General features: G+C 50.4%; 1 protein-coding gene, 1 long non-coding RNA gene and 1 pseudogene across 3 annotated transcripts in view; 2 read left to right on the top strand and 1 right to left on the bottom strand.

The window, feature by feature from the left end:
• The window catches only part of LOC306815489, an 89508-nt gene extending 78148 nt beyond the window's left edge, over nt 1–11360 (bottom strand). Inside the window, exons 1-2 of the long non-coding RNA XR_013777406.1 lie at nt 10997–11360; nt 10745–10954 (exon numbers count right to left, since the gene is read on the bottom strand). This is a non-coding gene — a long non-coding RNA (uncharacterized lncRNA). The remainder of the gene's footprint in view (nt 1–10744; nt 10955–10996) is intronic.
• On the top strand, nt 5504–10472 carry LOC306815476 (uncharacterized protein; the record flags this gene model as incomplete). Its single annotated transcript, XM_079332032.1, has 2 exons — nt 5504–5509; nt 9270–10472. 2 exons carry the CDS (start codon nt 5504–5506, stop codon nt 10470–10472), a joined length of 1209 nt encoding a protein of 402 aa, XP_079188158.1.
• A 4430-nt stretch (nt 11361–15790) lies between the features above and the next one.
• On the top strand, nt 15791–19821 carry LOC306815482 (cytochrome P450 4F3-like; annotated as a pseudogene). The gene is made up of 12 exons (XR_013777847.1): nt 15791–15976; nt 16291–16435; nt 16821–16874; nt 17190–17317; nt 17656–17786; nt 18197–18465; nt 18768–18834; nt 18879–19038; nt 19109–19242; nt 19327–19391; nt 19468–19551; nt 19650–19821. The product of XR_013777847.1 is annotated as a cytochrome P450 4F3-like (transcript).
• Nucleotides 19822–20301: the final 480 nt, after the last annotated feature.

Here is a 20301-nt window from a genome sequence, read left to right as displayed (position 1 = left end):
CCATACAGTGAATGGCTTTTACACGAGTAATAGCTGTCTTCTGTCCGGGTCCTGTGAATGTTATTGAATTTTCACTTTGGAGGCATACAGAACTTCCTCCAATGCCTGTGATTTGATCCAAAGGTACAATCAAGTTCCATTCTCGAGGTCAGAAAATATATGAAATCACTGTCACGTCCGGTGTTCACCATCCCTGTGATGGTTGTTTTCCTGTTATGGTATATCAAGTCCCAAGTAATAGTTGGCTGTTCACGGGTTATGTACTTCAACCATAACGTGTGTACTTCGACATGGTCATTGTAGTGTGCCTGCCCTTCGCCCATCACCAGCATTGCTTGATGCTCCAATGGATGCGATGGCAGAGCTATCGCTTTTGCCAGTTGAGTATTTTGTGGAATTGTCAATGGGGGTCGAAGAGCCCTTGCTAAAATTGTCATCTCTTCGAAGCAGTCTGCTGAAACAACAGTAGGATACATTGTCAGTCCAAAATTGCTGCACCGGTCTCTGCCTATTATTAAAAAATCTTGTCTCTTTCAGCACGGTGCTTTCAGTCCTGTACGTATAGATGCAGATTCTTCATTCAAAAAAACAAGTCACTTTTGAAGCTGACAGGATGTACTGCGTTCCTGGGCAGCAAATCCCTGTCACAGGAGATGCCCCCTAACACCCTGCTGAGGGAGTCAGATTGACGCTCCCCGACAACTGTATTGTCTGTGCCGGTGTTGTTGCTGTTCCTTGTTGCACTGCCATCATTTCTGTCGTAGCACAAGATGGTCCTGCACTTCGTGTTTTTTGGCAGTGGCAATGGTTTTCTGTCCACATCCGTCAAAGAATAACATTCACTTGCCAGATGTCTTCCTCTGCGACATCTAGGGTAAAGTTCTGGTGGCTTGGAAGTCTTTGTGGATTGAGGACAATTTTTCCCAAAATGTCCAAAAATTCCACAGTCGTAGCATTGTCCTTTAGATGGATTCTTTTTCTTCTTAAAATTTGCAAAAATCTTTTCATGTTGTTCTTGAAGAACTTCCGTCATTTGCTCCTTGACAACTGAAGCTATATGTTGTGGTGTTCCAATCTTGCTGCAGGCTTCAACCATCTCCGTCCTCTCTCTGTGGAGACACAAACAGAACCCTTCCCCCAAATGCTTACTTTGTAAGCTTTTCAACTTTCTCTGTCTCTATATTTTTGATCAAAACTGGAAAATTTTCCCTTGTACTATTATTTCTGTGCTGACAAGCACTGACCCCCAAGAGAACACTTAAACTCTGGCCATGGAAAAGACTTCCAAAACCAAATAATAAAACCGAGATTATAAGTATGTAGTTTAAATAAAAATGTGTAATATCATATAGTATGAAACTCAGATTTTAAAGTTTCAGAATAGAGTAATATATATAATAAAGTATAAATTTTAGAACAAAAGTTTGTCCTTCTTTTTGCCTTCTTCTTCATAAGTCTAAATAATATTTTATAATTAAATAAAAAGTATGCATTACAAGCCACAAATAGTTAGTTATTAAATTAAAAGTAAAAATAACTTCAGCATCATTTCTTAATTTAAAAATTTGTCCTTGAAAAGACCTGTAAAAAAATAGGTCTTCATTTTTAATTTATTAACTTAAAATACTGCAAAACTCACAGTTTGTAAAACTATAATATAAATTCAAATTAATAAACATCTAAATCCAAACAAAAAATATCAACTCGCACATTTAATCCCAACTATAAAAAAAAAGCCCCCCACAATATTAATGCAGCATCTGAATATTGGGCAAGTCTAGGTAATATTCGGGCCTGGATACTTGGATTGAGTCCCATCAGTGTTGGGATACCCAGAACTCCATCCTTCATGCTGGAGTGCAGGATGACATCACATGTGCACGGTGTTAGGCATTGCCATTCCTTGACAGCTGATCAAATCTGGAGGTCAGGGATTCAAGGAGCCCTGCTTTTGCATCCATTTGGTCTGCCAAGTATCTTAGTCTAGGGATGGTGTATATTTTTTTCGTATGTCAATTTTCTGAAGAGGTTTTCATGGGATGATGTGTGTTCTCCTCATACATATTACTCACCAAGCTGGTGACATTGTGTGTTGGGTTGATGTGGCCAGAAATGTGTATTCTATCAGCATCTGTTGAATCTGGGTGGGGTAGTGAATCCTTATCTCCATTGCACATATTTTTTGCTAATGGGCCATCTTTAAGATTAGGCAAGGCAATCATCTTTATCTTTTCCACAATCCATCCCCCCTCCAGGAAGAAATCATCTGCTACTGGGCCATTAAGTCCCTCTGTATGATTGATAAAATTACATCATCCCATTGGGACATGCTTCAGACAGAGGGAGGAGCCAAGTCTTTCCTACCTAAATAAAAAAACTGATATTTTGGACAGCAAAATAGCATCCTTCCACTGGATTCCAGAAGAAAATCTGACCTTTCCATACCATTCCTGGACCTTCAGAAGAAAACTGCACCCTTCTACGGGACCACTGCTTCAGCTAAACCACATCTGCCACTGCAGGATAATTGTAGCCACAATTTAATTAGACTGCTACCAACACCCTGAGTGACAGGGTGTCAGGTTGTATTCTGACTGTCAGGGTTGGCATTATTCTTCATAATACTATTTTTCTATTTGAATTTTCCTAGTAAAGAGTTGTTATTCCTAATTCCATATCTTGGCCTGAGAGCCTCTTAATTTCAAAATTATAATAATAATTTGGAAGAAGGCAATTTACATTCTCCATTTCAAAGGAAAGCTTCTGCCTTTATTGGCAGACATCTCACCTTCAAACCAAGACACATGGGAGTCCACTTCCCTTTGCTGCAGACCATGTAGAATATGCTGCTGGTCAAAAAACCTTAGCAATTTCTAAGAATACGACACCCAGCAGCCTGTGTTCTCTTCTGGCAGATTGAATTTTTGTTTGCAGTAGTATCACATTTTCAGCACATCCCGCCTCTGTTATAAATCCACTTTGCCATTGCTTGAGGGGGCATGCCTCAGTAAACCTTACTGACGTTATTATGGAGAGCAGACTTAACAAGATGGAACCAATCTTGATCATTCATGGCTTCTTGCTAAATATATATGATTATAGATTTTCTTTTCCCGGTTAAGTATAGGTGGCCCATCCACCTGGACAAATTAGTAAATTTATCCCAAATATGGACAGTGGTCAACATGGTATTATTGGAAGGATTTAATTATTCCAACATGTCCTACCCACTGTCCATCAATGCTGTTCAGCCTTATTTTTTATTTTCATGAACAGAAACAATCCATCGAGCTTTGTCCACAAAAGTACATACCAAACTAATGGAGGAGAGCAGCGCTCTGGATGCTCTGGGACCAGGGAGTCTTCCCTTGCCTCATCTTAGAGAGACCTAGGGCAAACAGCAGAAGAATTTGTCTCATACCACTTTCCTTGCGCTTCTACAGGAAATCCCAAAAATTCAATGTCTACAAATACATTTCTGTATTTGTAAGACCTTGAGTTTGTGAAGGCACTGATATTTCTTGACCTTCTCACTGGCAGCAACTTTCAAGGAGGAGTTGGAGTGCTTGTACCTGACTGTCATGTTCACCATGAATGCCTTTCCTCCTTCAACAAAGATCAAATTTGGCTTGTATAACTCGTTGTCATCGTCTCTTGAAATACAGTCCAATTCTTCTTTTTAGCCTCACAGCTCACAGATGTGTCCTTTTGTGCCTTTATTCCTGTTTTTTTGAGTATAATAATACAGGCTGTTGTTTCATTATCAGCACCACAATATTTACAGGTTTTCACGAGTGCCCTTGGCCAGGACCTCTCTTGTGCGGCACACATTGGCTCTCACCTGTAGTGCAGTTACCAATTTTCTATGAGGTGTGCTTCTGTACCTGGTTATCCACCAATTACGGATATCATAATTTTCCAACTTCTCTATACCGTGGCCTTTGGATAGCAGTTGTTTCCATTTATTATATGATATTACATTATATTATCATATAACATGATATGATATGATATGATATGATATGATATGATATGATATGATATGATATGATATGATATGATATGTGGGAGCCCATGGCGTACCCTTGGCCTCCTTGGGGGTCTCAAAACCCCCCTGGCAAGGGTCTCAAAGACCTCTGAGTGAGACCCTGGTGTCCCAGGTGCTGAATTCTAACCCCTGGGGGAAGTTGTCAGCACAAGGAGAATGGAAACAAGCTGCCAAAATTAGTGAAGTGTCAATTAGATTGTTAGAACGTAGATAAATAGACTTCTGGGAATGTTTATGATAAGGGACACGTGGCCAAGATGGAGAATTTGGGGGGTGGACACCTTTTCCTCCTTCTTCTCCCTGTCATCCATGCTGGGTGACACGTTGGCACTCTTGGATTGGATGGGGTCAGGGTTGGACCATTTAATAAAATTGTATTGTATTGGGAAAATTTTGTAAACATGTAATACATAGTACTAACTATATAAGATAAGCCCTGCCTTCACCAGGCAGATTCCACCATGGATGCCAGGCTGAGCAGACCGCTGCTGGCCAGGCAAAATGTCCCAGAGATAAGAAATAATAAACAATCCTTGGAAAAAGAGAAAACTGTCTCCGGCAATCTCTCTTCAGCTGCTTCAGGGAAAACCAGGATTTGAACCACCTTCATGTCCCTCTGGGGTGATCTTGGGGCAAAGGAGAAACCCCAGAATGGAACTATTTATTATATTATATTATATTATATTATATTATATTATATTATATTATATTATATTATATTATATTATATTATATTATATTATATTATATATATTATATTATATTATATTATATTATATTATATTATATTATATTATATTATATTATATTATATTATATTATATTATATTATATTATATTATATTATATTATATTATATTATATTATATTATATTATATTATATTATATTATATTATATTATATTATATTATATTATACTGTCTTATATTATATTATATTATATTATACTGTCTTATATTATATATATCATATGCCTTGGGATACTTGGCCAACCCCTCCCAATTTCCACCAAAGTAGTTTACATGTTCCAAGAACTGTTTAGCATGGCTTTTCCTTTGGTTTGCCTTTTTAGAGTGTGCACATTTCCTGGCTGTGGTTTTAGTCCATTCTTATTATCACCTCCAGCCTGGGCTTTGGTCCTTACTAGGTGCTGATTGTAGCAGGGGTCTTCATCATCCATCCATTGGATGGTATCCCAACCAAGCAGGCAGTTCAATTCCCACAAGCATGACTATATCAGCTATTTCACTATAATGTCTAAGCATAGTTAAAACCAGAAATAAAAACGATATCTTTATAGCAGAGTTACTTTAACATTATACATATAGCATTCCTTTTCATCTTTGCCAAAAGCCAGTATCATAATATGGATTTATAACATGCTGGATATTTTCCCAGCTCAAAGCAGAGGGAAGAAGAAAAGGAAAGAGCGACCCTGACAGAATCCCAGAACGATGGTGGTGAGAAGGGACCCTGCCCATGGGTTCAAATCCCAGCAGGGAGAGACACCTCGAGCCCAGTGAAGGTACAAATGAGACCATAAAAGCACAACTTACAGATTTGATTGAACATGGATTTGAACAAGAAATGTGAGGTAGAGAAATGGAAAACAAAGAAAAAGAAACAGGGAAGAGCTGAGGATGGGAATCAGCAGCTGCAGAGCCCAAACTGAACAATTTGCTCAGTGCTGACTCCTCCGTGTACAGCGTGGAAAATAAGGTTTTTACTTTGTGATGATTTTAAAAGGTTTAATATAACAAAATAAGAGACAAATAATAAAAGGCAAAAATGATTGGGTGTTCGGTATATAGCTAAGAGTACACTTGTCGTTTGGGAGATATATTTTTTAATTTATTAGCTTGTTGATTATTTGTAGACTTATTATGTATTTTCAAACAGTTTTATAAATTATTTTTTATATTTTAGGATTTATTTTATGTGGTTATTTTTTTTGTTTGTTTTTTAGAGAGCATCTGTGGTTATTGATTGTGGTTTAAACTCTTTTTTTCTATTATTTTTAATTTGATTTGTGGTTTTTAACTTTCATAGATGGTTGGTGCTGGTAAATGGTGCATTATTAGTAGGTGTTTGTATTGTGTGTTATTGAATTAAGTAGGTAATTTATTCATTACAAATACACTTTAATAGCCTATGTTACTTTAAAAGAAACGACATACACTTCTCTTTTTATTCTTTTTCTTCAAATTAGAATTGCGCAATACACCTAATACATATACATTGCCTGTCCCTGCTTTGTATTAAAATAAGCTCCACGGCTTTTTGCAGCTGCGCACGGCTCCTGTTGGTCGCTCTCCTGGATCGTCTGGGGATGAAGTAGACAGTTTTCCTGTTAGTTGAACTTTTCATCTCGTCACCTTGATCATTCTCTTTTTAGTCCTTGGGTTATCTTCTGGACTTTGATACCAGTTTTCTTGGTTCAGGGATCTGGAGAATCCCCCTTATCCTGTGGTGCCTTTGTCCTTGCATCCTGTTCGCGACCCCAGCTCTTTATCTTATCCTGCAGCCTTGCTCTCCCCGGTTCTTGTAAGCACCGTAAATTCCAGCAAACATAGGGTTTTGTCAGCCCCCTTCTAGTCAAAGCATTTCTCGATGCTCGATTCCTAACTCTCAGTTGCTCTGTCTCCCCTGCAGGCTCAGGGGGTGCTGTCCCCTCCCCAACAGCCGCTGCTGCGGCGGCCGTGGGGCACAGGGTGTGGCAAAGGGGGGTCCGGGATGCGAGCTGGGGAGCAGCGGGAGGAAGAGGAAGAGAGGGGAAGGGGAGGAGAGAGGAAAAGGAGGAGCAGAAGGAGCCGGGAGAGGGGCAGCGGGCGCAGGCGAAGAATCGCGGTGCTGCAGGGTGAGCCCGCTGAGCCCGCAGCTCCGCTGGCCCCGGCAGCATCGCATTCCTGCATCCCGCGGGTGAGCGCGGAGGGGAAGCTCGGCCCGGGGCTATCGCGGCAGCTCCGGCACGGCTGGTTGTGAAGCACGGAAATAAACTTCAGAACTTATTAAGTTGTGGAGTAGATAGGTATTTTATTCAGCGCTGGACGCAGGGGAGAGCATCTTCCCAAATCCTGGGTACCTTGCATGATTTCTAATCTTCCATTTATCTAGGAAGGTCATGCATATTCTAAATCGCCTATACATATGGATTATCGGCCCCGCCTGTTCCCCGCTCCGTATGGAAATCAGTTGCATAATCATTGCGGCTGTGTAGTTCATTGGGTCGGTGGTCTCTAGATGATGAGTCGGTGGGCTGAAAATGATAAAGAACAGCAGTCTCCGTCGCTGTTGAACTTTTCACCTTGTCTTTCTACGCGTGCGCTGTAGTCTCTCGGTTGTGATATTTTCCAGACTCTGCACTTTTACGAAGAGGGGCCCCTTTCATTTTTACAAGCCAAGCAAAATCTGTAAATCAAGGTTCTCTTATCGTGCATACCTTTCCTTATTAGCTCAAAGTAATTAATAACATTATATGTTATTAATATGTTCTACTCTTCGTTCTACTCTTCATTCTATTTAACCCTTAAATACCCTGTTTCAATTGGGTTTCGGATTTTTGGGGGATGGGGGGTGGTGTTTGTTCCTCGCAGATTCGGGAATAGAGTCGCAAATATATTTGGGTGTCCGTGGGAGAGGTATTGTTTTATTGATGTGAGGAGGGGATGTTTCTGGCTCTTGCAGGAATCCAAAGCTGAGCCGTAAATGCCCCTTGGGGGGATTTGAAGGGGCCCACGTGGCGATGGCCCGGTCCCGGCGGGGCGGGACATCGGTTTTGGGGATCCCCGGGAGAGGCGGGGGATGAAAGGCGGGAGCCCCGGCGTGGGGAGAGAGGCGACAGCAGAGCTGGGGGACCCCCGGCAGCCTGGAGGGGAGGTGGAGCCGGGAGATGAGTGGGGTGCGGGCCCCCCGAGCCTGGAAGGGCTGGCAGGGAACGGGGGAAGAAGCCCTGAGTGCCTGAAGTGGGAGGACCCGACTGAGGATCAGGACAGGATGAGCCCTGGGACCCACAAAACTCCCTCAGCGTGCCTGAGCAGGAGCCAGGAGAGGGGGAATCCCCACGAGCCATGGGTCCCCAGGAGCTCTGAGAACAGGGACCTCCATAACCCCAAAGTGAGGACAGTGCAAACAGGGATCTCCTGGGAGAGTGTTTTTGTGCTCCTTAGTGATTTTTGGAGGTTTTTATGGACTCTAGACAACCTTGGCATTTCTAGAGATGCACTCAGACAGCAGGACCTTCAAAGTCATATCACTCATGTCGTTTTTTCCCCCAAACCAAGATTTTCCATTCCCAAGTCTTATCCAGATGGAGGAAAAGGCTGTGAGGAAGAAGAAAATGCCCCAGGACAGCCAGGCAGGTGAGGAGGAAATCACTGCCCCTTTGCCCCTCTGTCTTGCTGGGGAGGATTGGGGGCATCTCCTTCCCCTTCCCTCTGGCACAGGGGCAAATCCCATCCTCTCCTTGTCCTTCCTTTCCCAGACCAGGAGCTGAGGATGGAGACCAGGGAGGACAAATCCCCACAGCAGAACCTCATGGAAGAGGCCGTTTGCAGCAGCTCCACAGTGCAGGAATCCAACAGGGAGGAAAAGCCACAGAGATCCCGCACCAGGAGGGGCTGCAAACGCAGATCATGGGGATCTGAGGAGGAAAGACCCAACCTGGGCCAGGCAGGCAGCCAGAGATGTGGCCAGAGCTCTGAGCTGAGGGTCCATGAGCAGCTTCATGATGGCAAAAAGCCCCTTCGGTGTTTGGAATGTGGGAAGAGTTTCAGCACGAGCTCTGGCCTGGTCCGGCACCAGAAGATCCACACTGGGGAACGGCCCTACGAGTGTGGGGAATGTGGGAAGGGCTTCAGAAACACCTCAGATCTGATCTGCCACCAGACAGTGCACACTGGGGAACGGCCCTACGAGTGTGGGGAATGTGGGAAGAGATTCCACAGCAGCTTGTCTTTGATCCGCCACCAGATGATCCACACCGGGGAACGTCCGTACGAGTGTGGGGAATGTGGGAAGGGATTCAGAAACACCTCTGACCTGATCCGGCACCTCACAGTGCACACTGGGGAACAGCCCTACCAGTGTGGGGAATGTGGGAAGGGATTCAGCTGCAGCTACCACCTGATCGTCCACGAGAGGATCCACACTGGGGAACGGCCCTACGAGTGTGGGGAATGTGGGAAGGGATTCAGAGACACCTCTGACCTGACCCGCCACCAGAGATTGCACACCAGACAAAGGCCCTATGAGTGTGGAGAATGTGGGAAGGGCTTCAGCTGCAGCTCCCGTCTGAACGTCCACCAGAGGACCCACACTGGGGAACGACCCTATGTGTGTGGGGAATGTGGGAAGAGCTTCAGCCAGAGCTCCAGTTTAATCTACCACCAGAGGATCCACACTGGGGAGCGGCCCTACGAGTGTGGGGAATGTGGGAAGGGATTCAGCTGCCGCAATAGCCTGAATGTCCACCAAAGGATCCACACTGGGGAACGGCCCTACGTGTGTGGGGAATGTGGGAAGGGATTCAGTGTCAGCTCCCACCTGATCTGCCACCAGAGGACCCACACTGGGGAACGGCCCTTCAAGTGTGGGGAATGTGGGAAGAGCTTCAACCAGAGCTCCAGTTTGCACTACCACCAGAGGACCCACACTGGGGAATGGCCCTACAAGTGTGGGGAATGTGGGATGGGCTTCAGGACACGCACCCAACTCACCCACCACCAGAGGACCCACACTGGGGAACGGCCCTACGAGTGTGGGGAATGTGGGATGGGCTTCAGAATGTGCTCCCAACTCACCCACCACCAGAGGACCCACACTGGGGAACGGCCCTACGAGTGTGGGGAATGTGGGATGGGCTTCAGAATGTGCTCCCAACTCACCCACCACCAGAGGATCCACAATGGGGTACGACCGTATGTGTGTGGGGAATGTGGGAAGAGCTTCTTCCTGAGCTCCAGTTTGATCCACCACCAGGTGATCCACACCGGTGAACGGCCATATGAGTGTGGGGAATGTGGGATGGGGTTCAGGAAGAGCTCCAACCTCACCCGCCATCAGATGATCCACACTGGGGTACGACCCTATGTGTGTGGGGAATGTGGGAAGAGCTTCCGTGACAGTTCCCGCCTGATCATGCACCAGGCAATGCACGCTGGGGAAAGCCCCTACAAGTGCTCAGAATGTGGGAAGGGCTTCAGCCAGAGATGCAACCTTATTGTCCACCAGAGGATCCACACTGGGGAGAAGCTGTATGAGTGTCCTGAGTGTGGGAGGAGGTTTCAGCAGAGATCCCATCTGCTCAGGCATCAGCAGATTCACACACAGGAGAGGCCCTTCACCTGCCCTGACTGTGGGAAGGGATTTAAGAAAAACTCCACCCTCGTCACCCACCAGCGGATCCACACCAGGGAGACACCCTAACAGTGTCCCCAGTGTGTCTCCCAGAACTCTGCCGTGACCCAGCACCAATGGGGGCACTGGTAAGGGAAGCTCTGTGAGTGCCCTGCGTGTGGGAAGAGGTTCCTGCGCTGCTCCAGCTCCATCCCCTCTGTTGGACCCCATTGGATGCTCCCCAGTGACCCTCGTTGGGCAGAGCCTTGGTGATCCATGGTCCTGATGATCCTTGTTGAGAACTCACCTGGCTGGTGGTCTCCACATCTTCCTGGCTTGGGAGAATGGATTTTACTTTCCACCCCAAAAAATTTTGGCTTTTGCATCCAATTATTTCTTCTCATGGCATCAAGGAATACTGGATGGTCTTGGAGGTATTTTCCAACCTAAATGCTTCCATGATTCTAATTCTGTCTGGGCCACATGCATCTTCCACAGCCATATCGTGATGGACTGGGGCAGAAAACCAAGATTTTGGAGACAGTGGAGTGGAAAGGCCTCTAAAAAAGGTTCTGTCACTCACCCAAGCCCATGCATGTTCAGTCAGTATGGACAGGTAAATCCTTTTATTTGGGCCTTGATTTTCTTTCATTTTTCATCATCCCTTCACCCAACATTGGGGTAAAAATAAAGACATTGAACTATGACATGGACGTGGACATTATGGGTTGTGGATGGGGACATGGTGGGGACTGGGACATGGATATGGACATGGGCATGGATATGGATATGGATATGGATATGGATACGGATACGGATACGGATATGGATATGGATATGGATATGGATATGGATATGGATATGGATATGGATATGGGTGTGAATAGGCCTGTGGATGGAGCTATAGGGCATGGTGGGTCACAGACTCAGGTGGTGACATAGAGGTGTATCCCATGGATGTGGACATGGAGGACAAGGGATGGCTTTTATCACCATGTGAAAAATGTGGCTCACTTTCCTGGTAAATTTTAAAAGTTTAATAAAAGGCAATAAGAGACAAACAATAAAACAAAGTTTATAACAGCTGGGTGCATGACAGTCAGCCAAGGGCACACACTAACTCAGAAAACACTTTGTTAATTGCATGAACATGTTGCATATTCATAGGTCTTCATGCATCATTCAAACTCACCCCCTCAACCTGTAAATCAACTTTTTTTTTCTTTTTTTTTTTTCCCTTTTTTTTTTTTTTCTCCTTGTGGCTCTTTCCTCTCAGCACACTCACTGATAACAGAGATCAATAAATTCCTTCCCTGGAGTTCTGGTGTTCATCACCCCTGTGCTCATCCAGACAGGATAATCCAAGAATGTGAAGAATTTCCTATTTATCTTTTTCCCATTCTCTGAGTTACTTACATGAACAAAAGCTTTTTTCATCACTATGTTAGAGACCAAGAAAAGTAGGTATTTATTTCACTACTATTTTTCAGTTTTGTTTATAGCAGAACTAAAAGAAACTATATTAATACAGCAAAGTTTTCCAATGTTACACATACAACATTCATTTTAATATCTGTGAAAAGCCAATAATATAATATGTACTTTTAACATCACACTTGCAGAGAAAGCTATCAATTAAAAATGGGGCCAGGATAAAACTTGGTTGTGATAAAGGCCATCCCTTGGGGCCCTCTAAACAAAGAAGCCCCTTGGAGCTGTGCTGGCTGCAGCAGGGTGAGCAGCACAGTCCCTGTGAGTGGGGCTCTGTGAGCTGGGAATTCTCCTGATTGCTGCACTCAGAGGAACCCTGCAGACACAGCAGTGTCACCAGAATGACCCAAAACTGCTCTGGTGGGGACAGGAATATCTCTGGGACCCACGAGCACCAACATACACCTCAAATGGGGTTCCTGATGGGCACCCTGAAGGGACAGCAGTGTCACTGGGACCCCCAACCAGGGACTGTGCAGGGACAGCAGTGTCACTGGGACCCCCAACCAGGGACTGCAGGGACAGCAATGTCACTGTGCCCCCCCAACCAGGGACTGTGCAGGGACAGCAATGTCACTGGGACCCCCCAACCAGGGACTGCAGGGACAGCAGTGTCACTGGGACCCCCAAACAGGGACTGTGCAGGGACAGCGGTGTCACTGGGACCCTCAACCAGGGACTACAGGGACAGCAGTGTCACTGGGACCCCCAACCAGGGACTGTGCAGGGACAACAGTGTCACTGGGACCCTCAACCAGGGACTACAGGGACAGCAGTGTCACTGGGACCCCCAACCAGGGACTGTGCAGGGACAGCAGTGTCACTGGGATCCCCAGCCAGGGACTACAGGGACAGCAGTGTCACTGGGACCCCTCCTACTGCACAACTCTCCCCACCGGGTCTGTCACCACTGTCACAACTGCAGCACTCTACAACTCCCCGGAAGGAGATTGTAACCAGATGGGCACTGCTCTCTTCTCCCAGGCAACCACTGACAGAAGGAGACTACACAGTCTTAAGCTAGGAAAAAATTCTTTACTGAAAGGGTGATTAGGCATTGGAAGGGGCTACTCAGGGAGGTGGTAGAGTCACCACTCCTAGAGGTGTATGAAAATAGACTGCATGTGGCACTCAGTGCCATGGTTTAGTTGATAAGGTGCTGTTAGGTCATAGGTGTGACTTGATGATCTCAGAGGTCTTTTCCAACTCAGTTAATTCTGTGAACTGTGAACTGCGACTTTTCCTCTCCTGTGGAAGAGGAGGAGCCTCTTCCACAACAGCCCCTGGAGGAGGGGACAGGGACAGGTCTGTGCCACCCCCAGGACCAGCACCCCTGGCGGGGGAGGGGGTCATGGGTAGGGGGTGCCCAGCTTGAGATTGATGAACTGGGAGGTTGGGGAGTGGAGTCTCATTTTAGGGCTTCTTGCAGCCCCCCAGGGCATCCTCCCATCTGGGTCTGGAGGGGGCCAGAGCCAGCACAGCCAGTACCCCCAGACCACCCCTCTTTCCCTGGGAAACATCCCCCGAAGGTGCCAAATCCTGCTGGGATCTGGTGCAGCCAAGCTTTGGGTAGGCAAAGGGGGGTTCAGGGGGACCAAGGGACAGAGGGGTTCATCCTGCTCCTGGTTCAGTGCCCAGTGCTGATGCCCAGCCCCAGTATCCAGCCTTAGTGTCCAGCCTCAGTGCCCAGTTCTGGGTGTCCATTCCCAGTGTCCAGCCCCGGTGCTGATGTCCAGTGCCAGTGCCCAGTGCCTGTGTCCAGCCTCAGTGCCCATCCCAGCTGTCCAGTCCAACTGTCCAGTCCCCAGTGTCACTGCCCAGTCCTCGTGTCCAGCCCCACTGCCCAGCCCCAGTCCCAGTTCCCAGGCTCATTTCCCAGCCATGATTCCAAGCACTTATCCTGTCCCACCCTGGTCCCAGTCGGGTGCCAGCCCCGATACCAGATGTGTGCCAGATGTGTGCCTGATATGTGCCAGTGTCACCCCCCATCCTGGGGGACAAGGGCAGCCATCAGCAGGGCCCAGGGCTGGGCAATGTCACACCAGTCCTGGAGGGAGCTGAAGGTTTTAACCCTGGAGCAACAGCAAGAAGGGTGCAGTAATGGGGACAATGACAGAACGAGGCAGCCATGCACAGCTTGGTGTGGGGCCTGGGGCATGGCATGGGGCATGGTGTGAAGTGTGGCATGAGATGGCACAGGGCACAGGACAGGGGACATGACCCTGGAGCACAGCACAGGGCACAGTCAGCCCCAGCACCACCCCGAGCCCCCTCCCACCGGCCCCACTGGGACACCCACCCCGTGGCAGAGGAGCTCGGTCAGGAGCTGCCCCTGCCTGGCACTGTGGCCCCGGGGGGGGTCCCGGGGGTGCTCACCCAGCACTGCCTGCCACTCCAGGCTGCTGCAGACCCTGAGTGCCTGCCCCAGTGCCATGGTGGTGACAGGGGAGCCACCCCAGGGGACTCGAGGGACACCCTGGTGTCTGTCACAGAGTCCATGTGGCGTGGGGGACACCCGTGGGGATGCCAGGGGAGACAGGGGTGGGCAGGGGGTGGGGGCATATTGGGGATGGGGTTGAGGGGCACAGACACCCAAAAATGCATCAAAGCCATGGGGAGGGCACCCAAATTATGGGAAAGGATCAAAATCTGAACAATGCACATAAAACTGGGGAAAGAACCCAAAATGGGGGAAAATGAGCCAGAAAAAGAGGAAAGGACCCCAAACAGGGTTAAAGGATCCAAAAGAGGCAGAAAAGACCCAAATCAAGGAGAAAGGACACAAAACCAGAGGTCAAAGAGTCGTGGGGTGCTGTGGGGTGTCATTGGGTGCCCCTGTCTGTGCCGGGACAGACACAGATGCTCAGTGCAAGGAACAGCCACGGGAACATGTGTGCTAAAACACTTTCCTGGTAAATTTTAAAAGGTTTAATAAAGGACAAGAAGAGACAAAGAATAAAGCAAAAGGTTATAACGGCCGGGTGCTTGACATTTAGCAAAAAGCACACACTAACTCAGAAAACACTTTGTTAAATGCATCAACCTGTTGCATATTCATAGACCTTCATGCATTATTCAAAATCACCCCCCCCCCCCCCCCGTCAACCTCCCAATCTGTAAAACAACTTTTTTTTTTTTTTTTTTTCCCCCTCTTTGTCTCCTTGTCAGCGCACTCCCTGATAATGGAAATCAATTAATTCTTTCCCTGGAGTTCTGGTGTTGTCACCCGTCTTCATCCAGATGGATTAATCCAAGATTGTGAAGAAAATCCCGATTATCCTTTTACCATTCTCTTGAATTAGTTACATGAACAAAAGCTTTACATCACTATGTTATAGTCCAAGAAAAATAGATATGTATCACACTGTTATTTCTAATTTTTGTTAATATCAGAACAAAAAGAAACTATATTCACCCAGCAAAGTTTTCCAACACTATACACATAGCATTCATTTTAATATTTGCGAAAAGCCAATAATGTAATATGTACTTATAACACTATGGGACACGGGAACTCCCTGTGGGACACGGGGACATCCGACGGGACACGGCCCCGGGACCTCGGGGACTTTGATCCTGCGGGGGGGGCAGGAGCAGGGGACACACGGGGAGGGACAGGGACGCACGGAAGGGAGCAGGGTCACACGGGGGAGAGGGGGATGGGGACACTCGGAGCGGACAGGGACACACAGAGGGACAGGGACACACAGGTGGGGGGGACAGGGTGGGGGGCAAGGACACACACAGGGAGACGGGGACACACCGGGGCAGGAGCGGGGACACGATGTCACCAGGACGCGCACTGGGACAAAAGCCGGATGCGGTGACACCCAGCGCGGGGCCACCGCGTGACCCGCGGGTGACACCGCCCCGCCCGACCCTTGTCCTGTCCCCAGCCTGTCCCCAGGAGTGGCTCCATGGCGGTGGCCGCCGCGCTGGGTTCCCTGGCCGTGGTGGCCCTGGGCACCTTCTTGGTGGCCCTGCTGCTGCGGTGGCTCTGGGATGTGCTGCTGGCTGTCACCCGATTCCGGGCCACTTGTCGCCAGCTGAACAAATTCCCCACCCCGCCATGGTGCAATTGGTTGCTGGGACACACTGGCATGGTGAGGGGACAGGGGTGACACCTGCGGGGACAGCGGGATCAAGGCTGGAGGCACCTGCAAAGAAACAATGGGGACAGGGTGGTGACACCTGTGATGGGACAGAAGGAATGATTGGGGTGGTGGCACTTGGGAGGACAATGAGGACAGGGTGGTGGCACTTGGGAGGACAGTGAGGATGGGGTGGTGGCACTGGCAAAGGGACAGTGGGGACAGACACACTTGTCCCCAAGGCTGGCAGTGCCCTGAGGGCACACGTGTCCCCAAGCTTGTGCATGTCCCCAATGACACATATGTCCCCTGTTTGTTGTCCCCAGGGCCAGAGCACAGAGCAGGACCTGCAGCAGGTGCATGCCTTGGTGGCCCGGTACTGTCATGGCTGCCTCTGGTGGGGACTTCCCTGGCTGCCCGTCCTGCGCCTCTTCCACCCCAGCACCCTTCGGCCACTCCTCAGTGCCTCAGGTAGGACACGAGACACCAGATGGGTCCCCAGGGCCACCCATGGGTGTCACTGTACCTGGCACAGAGACCTGGTAGTGCCCAGGCAGTGGCCACCAGCCCAACCCCACAGGTCCCCAGAGGTGTCACCATGGCCAGGCCAAACACCACCTCAGAGTGGCCACCAACCTGTCCCTGAGGTTCCCTAAGGCCAGCCAAAGGTGTCACCCTGTCCAGCCTCTGGTTGTCCCACAACCCTCATGCTCGGTTGGCCGTGGGTGCTGGGAGAGGGTCCCCACTGTGGGTTAAGGGGTGCAGACAGGGTGCCTCATCCCAGTGTCCCCACCCAGGGGACCCCAGTGTCCCCACCCCAGTGAATCCCTGCCCACCCCATCCTTGTGTGTTGCAGCTTTCGTGGCCCCCAAGGATAAAACTTTCTAAGCCTTCCTCAAGCCCTGGCTTGGTAAGTGGAGGGGGTTGGGTGGGGACAGCACTTCTGGGTGTCACACGGGTAGGGACAGCACCTCCGGGTGTCACACGGGTGGGGACAGCAGCCCTGGGTGCCCCTGATGGATCCAGGTGTCGTAGGGGAGGACACAGCAAGTTTTGGGGACAGAACCATTGGGCACCCGCAGTGGATCCGGGTGTGTCACAGGGGCAGTGGGTGACCCTGACACACTCTGGGTGCCCCCAGGATGTACCCGGGTGTGTCACAAGGGCAGTGGAGGGCAGGACACCCCCTGGGTGCCTTGGGCCGACCCCGCTGTTCCCTCCCCAGGGGAGGGGCTGCTGCTGAGCAGTGGGCAGCGCTGGGCGCGGCACCGGCGGCTCCTGACCCCTGCCTTCCATGGGGATGTTCTCCGGGCTTACCTGGGAATCTTCAACCAGAGCACCCACGTGCTGCTCGTGAGAGATCCAAGTCCCCACTGCACCCCAAATCCTGACCTACACCCCAAATCCTGACCTGCACCCCAAACTCTTACCGGCATCCCAAACTCTGAGTCCTGCACACAAAATTGTGTCCTGCATCCACTGCTGCACCCTGGGTCCTGTCCTAAACCCCAAATCCTGTCCTGTCCCATACCCCAAACCAGCCCCCAAGCCCAACTCCACCTCTTGTTCATCACCACATCCCTGTCCCACACCCCCACCCCAATTCTTGCCCCTCTACCACCCTGTCCCACCCCTCAATTTATCCCCTGCCCCAGTCCCTATTCAGTTCCTGACCCCATCCATCCCCCCAGGACAAGTGGGGGGCAGCAGCAGCGGCCGCTGCTGGGGGGCCACTGGAGATGGAGGTGCTGCAGCCCCTGAGCCTCCTCACCCTGGACACGCTCCAGAAGTGCATCTTCAGCCATGAGAGCCACTGCCAGGAGTGAGTGCCACCTGTCTCCACTGGCCATCCTGGGGGCCATAGTGACCCCACCATTGTCCCTGTTGGCCATCTGGTGTCTATGGTGACTGCACAAGCCCCACCATAGTCCCCACTGGCCATCCTGTGGCCATGTGACCCTGCCAATGTCCCCATTTGCCATTCTGGGGGCTATGGTGACCCTGCAATGGTTCCTGTTGGCCATGCTGGTGTCCCCAAGGCCCTGCCATGGTCTCTGTTGGCTATGCTGGTGGCCCCAATGGCCCTGCCATGGTCTCTGTTGGCCATGCTGGTGGCCCCAAGGCCCTGCCATGGTCTCTGTTGGCCATGCTGGTGGTCCCAATGGCCCTGCCATGGTCTCTGCTGGCCATGCTGGTGGCCCCAATGTCCCTCAGTCTCCCTGGTTCCCACAGGCGGCCCAGCGAGTACATCCAGGCCATCCTGGAGCTGAGCTCATTGGTGGTCCGGCGCCAGCTCCAGCCACTTTCTCCACCCATGGTTGCTGTACAGGCTCTCCTCTGATGGCCGCGCTTCGCCCGTGCCTGCGCCACTGTCCACCTGCCTTCACCGCTGACTTGGTGCAGCGCCAGCGCCGTGAACTCGCCCTGCCTGGCCACCAGCCCTGCTGAATGGCCACCGGGGACGCAGCATGGACTTCAATCGACCTCCTCTGCTCACCAAGGTGGGCGTGGGGTGGTGGTCAGGGGGACATGGAGGTGGTTGAGAGGGTGGTGGTGGCCATGGGGAGATGATGGTGGCAATAGGGTGGTGGCCATGGAGGATGGTGGTCAAGGGGGTGGTGGTGGCCATGGAAGGATTGGCCATAGACCGGTGGCCACAGGGAACAGTGGTGGCCATTGACAGCATTGACCATAGAGCTGGTAGCCAGTGGGATAGTGGTGCCTGTAGGGTGGTGGCCATGAAAGGGATTTGGCCATAGACCGGTGGCCCCAGGTGGCCCATGGCTTACCTTGATCACCGCAGGACGAGGACGGCCACACCCTGTCAGACGAGGACATCACGGCCGAGGCTGACACCTTCATGTTTGAGGGTGAGCACGAGCTCCCAGGTGCCACTGGGGCAGAGCCACTCCAGTGTCCCCTCACTCATCCCATATCCCCACAAGCCATGATACCATGGCCAGTGGCCTGGCATGGCTCTTCTATAACCTGGCTGGCCACCCTGAGCACCAGGAGTGGTGCCGCCGAGAGGTCCAGGAGCTCCTAGCTGGCCGGGACACTGCAGACATTGAATGGTGAGATGTCCCCAGGGCCACCCCAGGCTGTGTGGCCAGGGAACACGGTGTCACTCCTGCTTGTCCCCAGGGAGGACCTGTCCCAGCTGCCCTTCACCACCATGTGCATCAAGGAGAGCCTGCGGCTGCACCCTCCTGTCACTGCCGTGTCCCGGCGCTGCACCAAGGACGTCCCCCTGTGTGACGGCCGTGTCATCCCCAAAGGTATGGCGTGGCTAGTGTGTCCCCAGTGTCACCACCCACTGCTGTCACCTGCTGTCCCTAAAGTGGCCATTCCCATCGTACCAGGGGTAATCTGCCTGATGAGCATCTACGGGACCCACCATAACCCAGAGCTCTGGCCCGAGCCTGAGGTAGTGCCACCTTACAAGGTGTCCCTGTCACCATGGTTGTGACAGCTGCGTCCTCACAGTGTCACTGTCACCCCAGGTGTTCAATCCCCTGAGGTTCAGCCCAGAGAACAGCAAGGGACGGTCCTCCGTCCTCCTTCATCCCCTTCTCTGCTGGCCCCAGGTACGTGTGGGGTGGGGACAGGAGTGTCCCCAAGTGCCACCCCCATCCCTGGCTGGGCTCACAGTGGGGTGACAGTGACAATGGGGATGTGGTGGCAGGAACTGCATCGGGCAGAGGTTTGCCATGGCTGAGATGAAGGTGGTGGTGGCACTGACACTGTCCCGGTTCGTGCTGCGGAGGGACACAGCGAGGACACGCAAGCCCGAGCTGATCCTGTGAGCTGAGGACGGGCTCTGGCTGCTGCTGGAGCCACTGGTGGGAGTGCCCTGAGGGACACGGGTCACCAGAACATGGGGACATCCCACCAGGCAGGTGTCACACCCAGGGGAGGATCAGGGAATCAACGGTAGAGTGAAGGGGACAACATCGTGGTGGTGGTGGGGATGTGTTCTCTTTGGTCATGGGACATGTCATGGTGTGGATGTGTCCATCCATGGACTTGTCCCCTAGGCCACTTGTGACCATCCCTGGCCATACCCCCATGTCACCATCCATGACCACATTCCCCCATGTCACCATCTATGTCTGTGACCCCCACCAAGCCTGATATCTCCATCCACAGCCCTGCCCATGTCCATATCCAAGTCCATGTCCATATGCATATCCAGGTCCATGTCCATGTCTATGTCCATACCCATGTCTGTGTGCATATCCATGTTCCCGTGCCCACCATGTCCCCACCCACAATGTCCACGTCCATGCCTTAGTTCAATGTCTTTATTTTTACCCCAATGTTGGGTGAAGGGATGA

This window comes from Erithacus rubecula, assembly GCF_903797595.1.
Source record: "Erithacus rubecula genome assembly, contig: scaffold_139_arrow_ctg1, whole genome shotgun sequence".
Lineage (NCBI taxonomy): Eukaryota > Metazoa > Chordata > Aves > Passeriformes > Muscicapidae > Erithacus > Erithacus rubecula.
The sequence above is the reverse complement of the archived record's forward strand: the minus strand, read 5'-3'. Positions and strand labels throughout refer to the sequence as shown.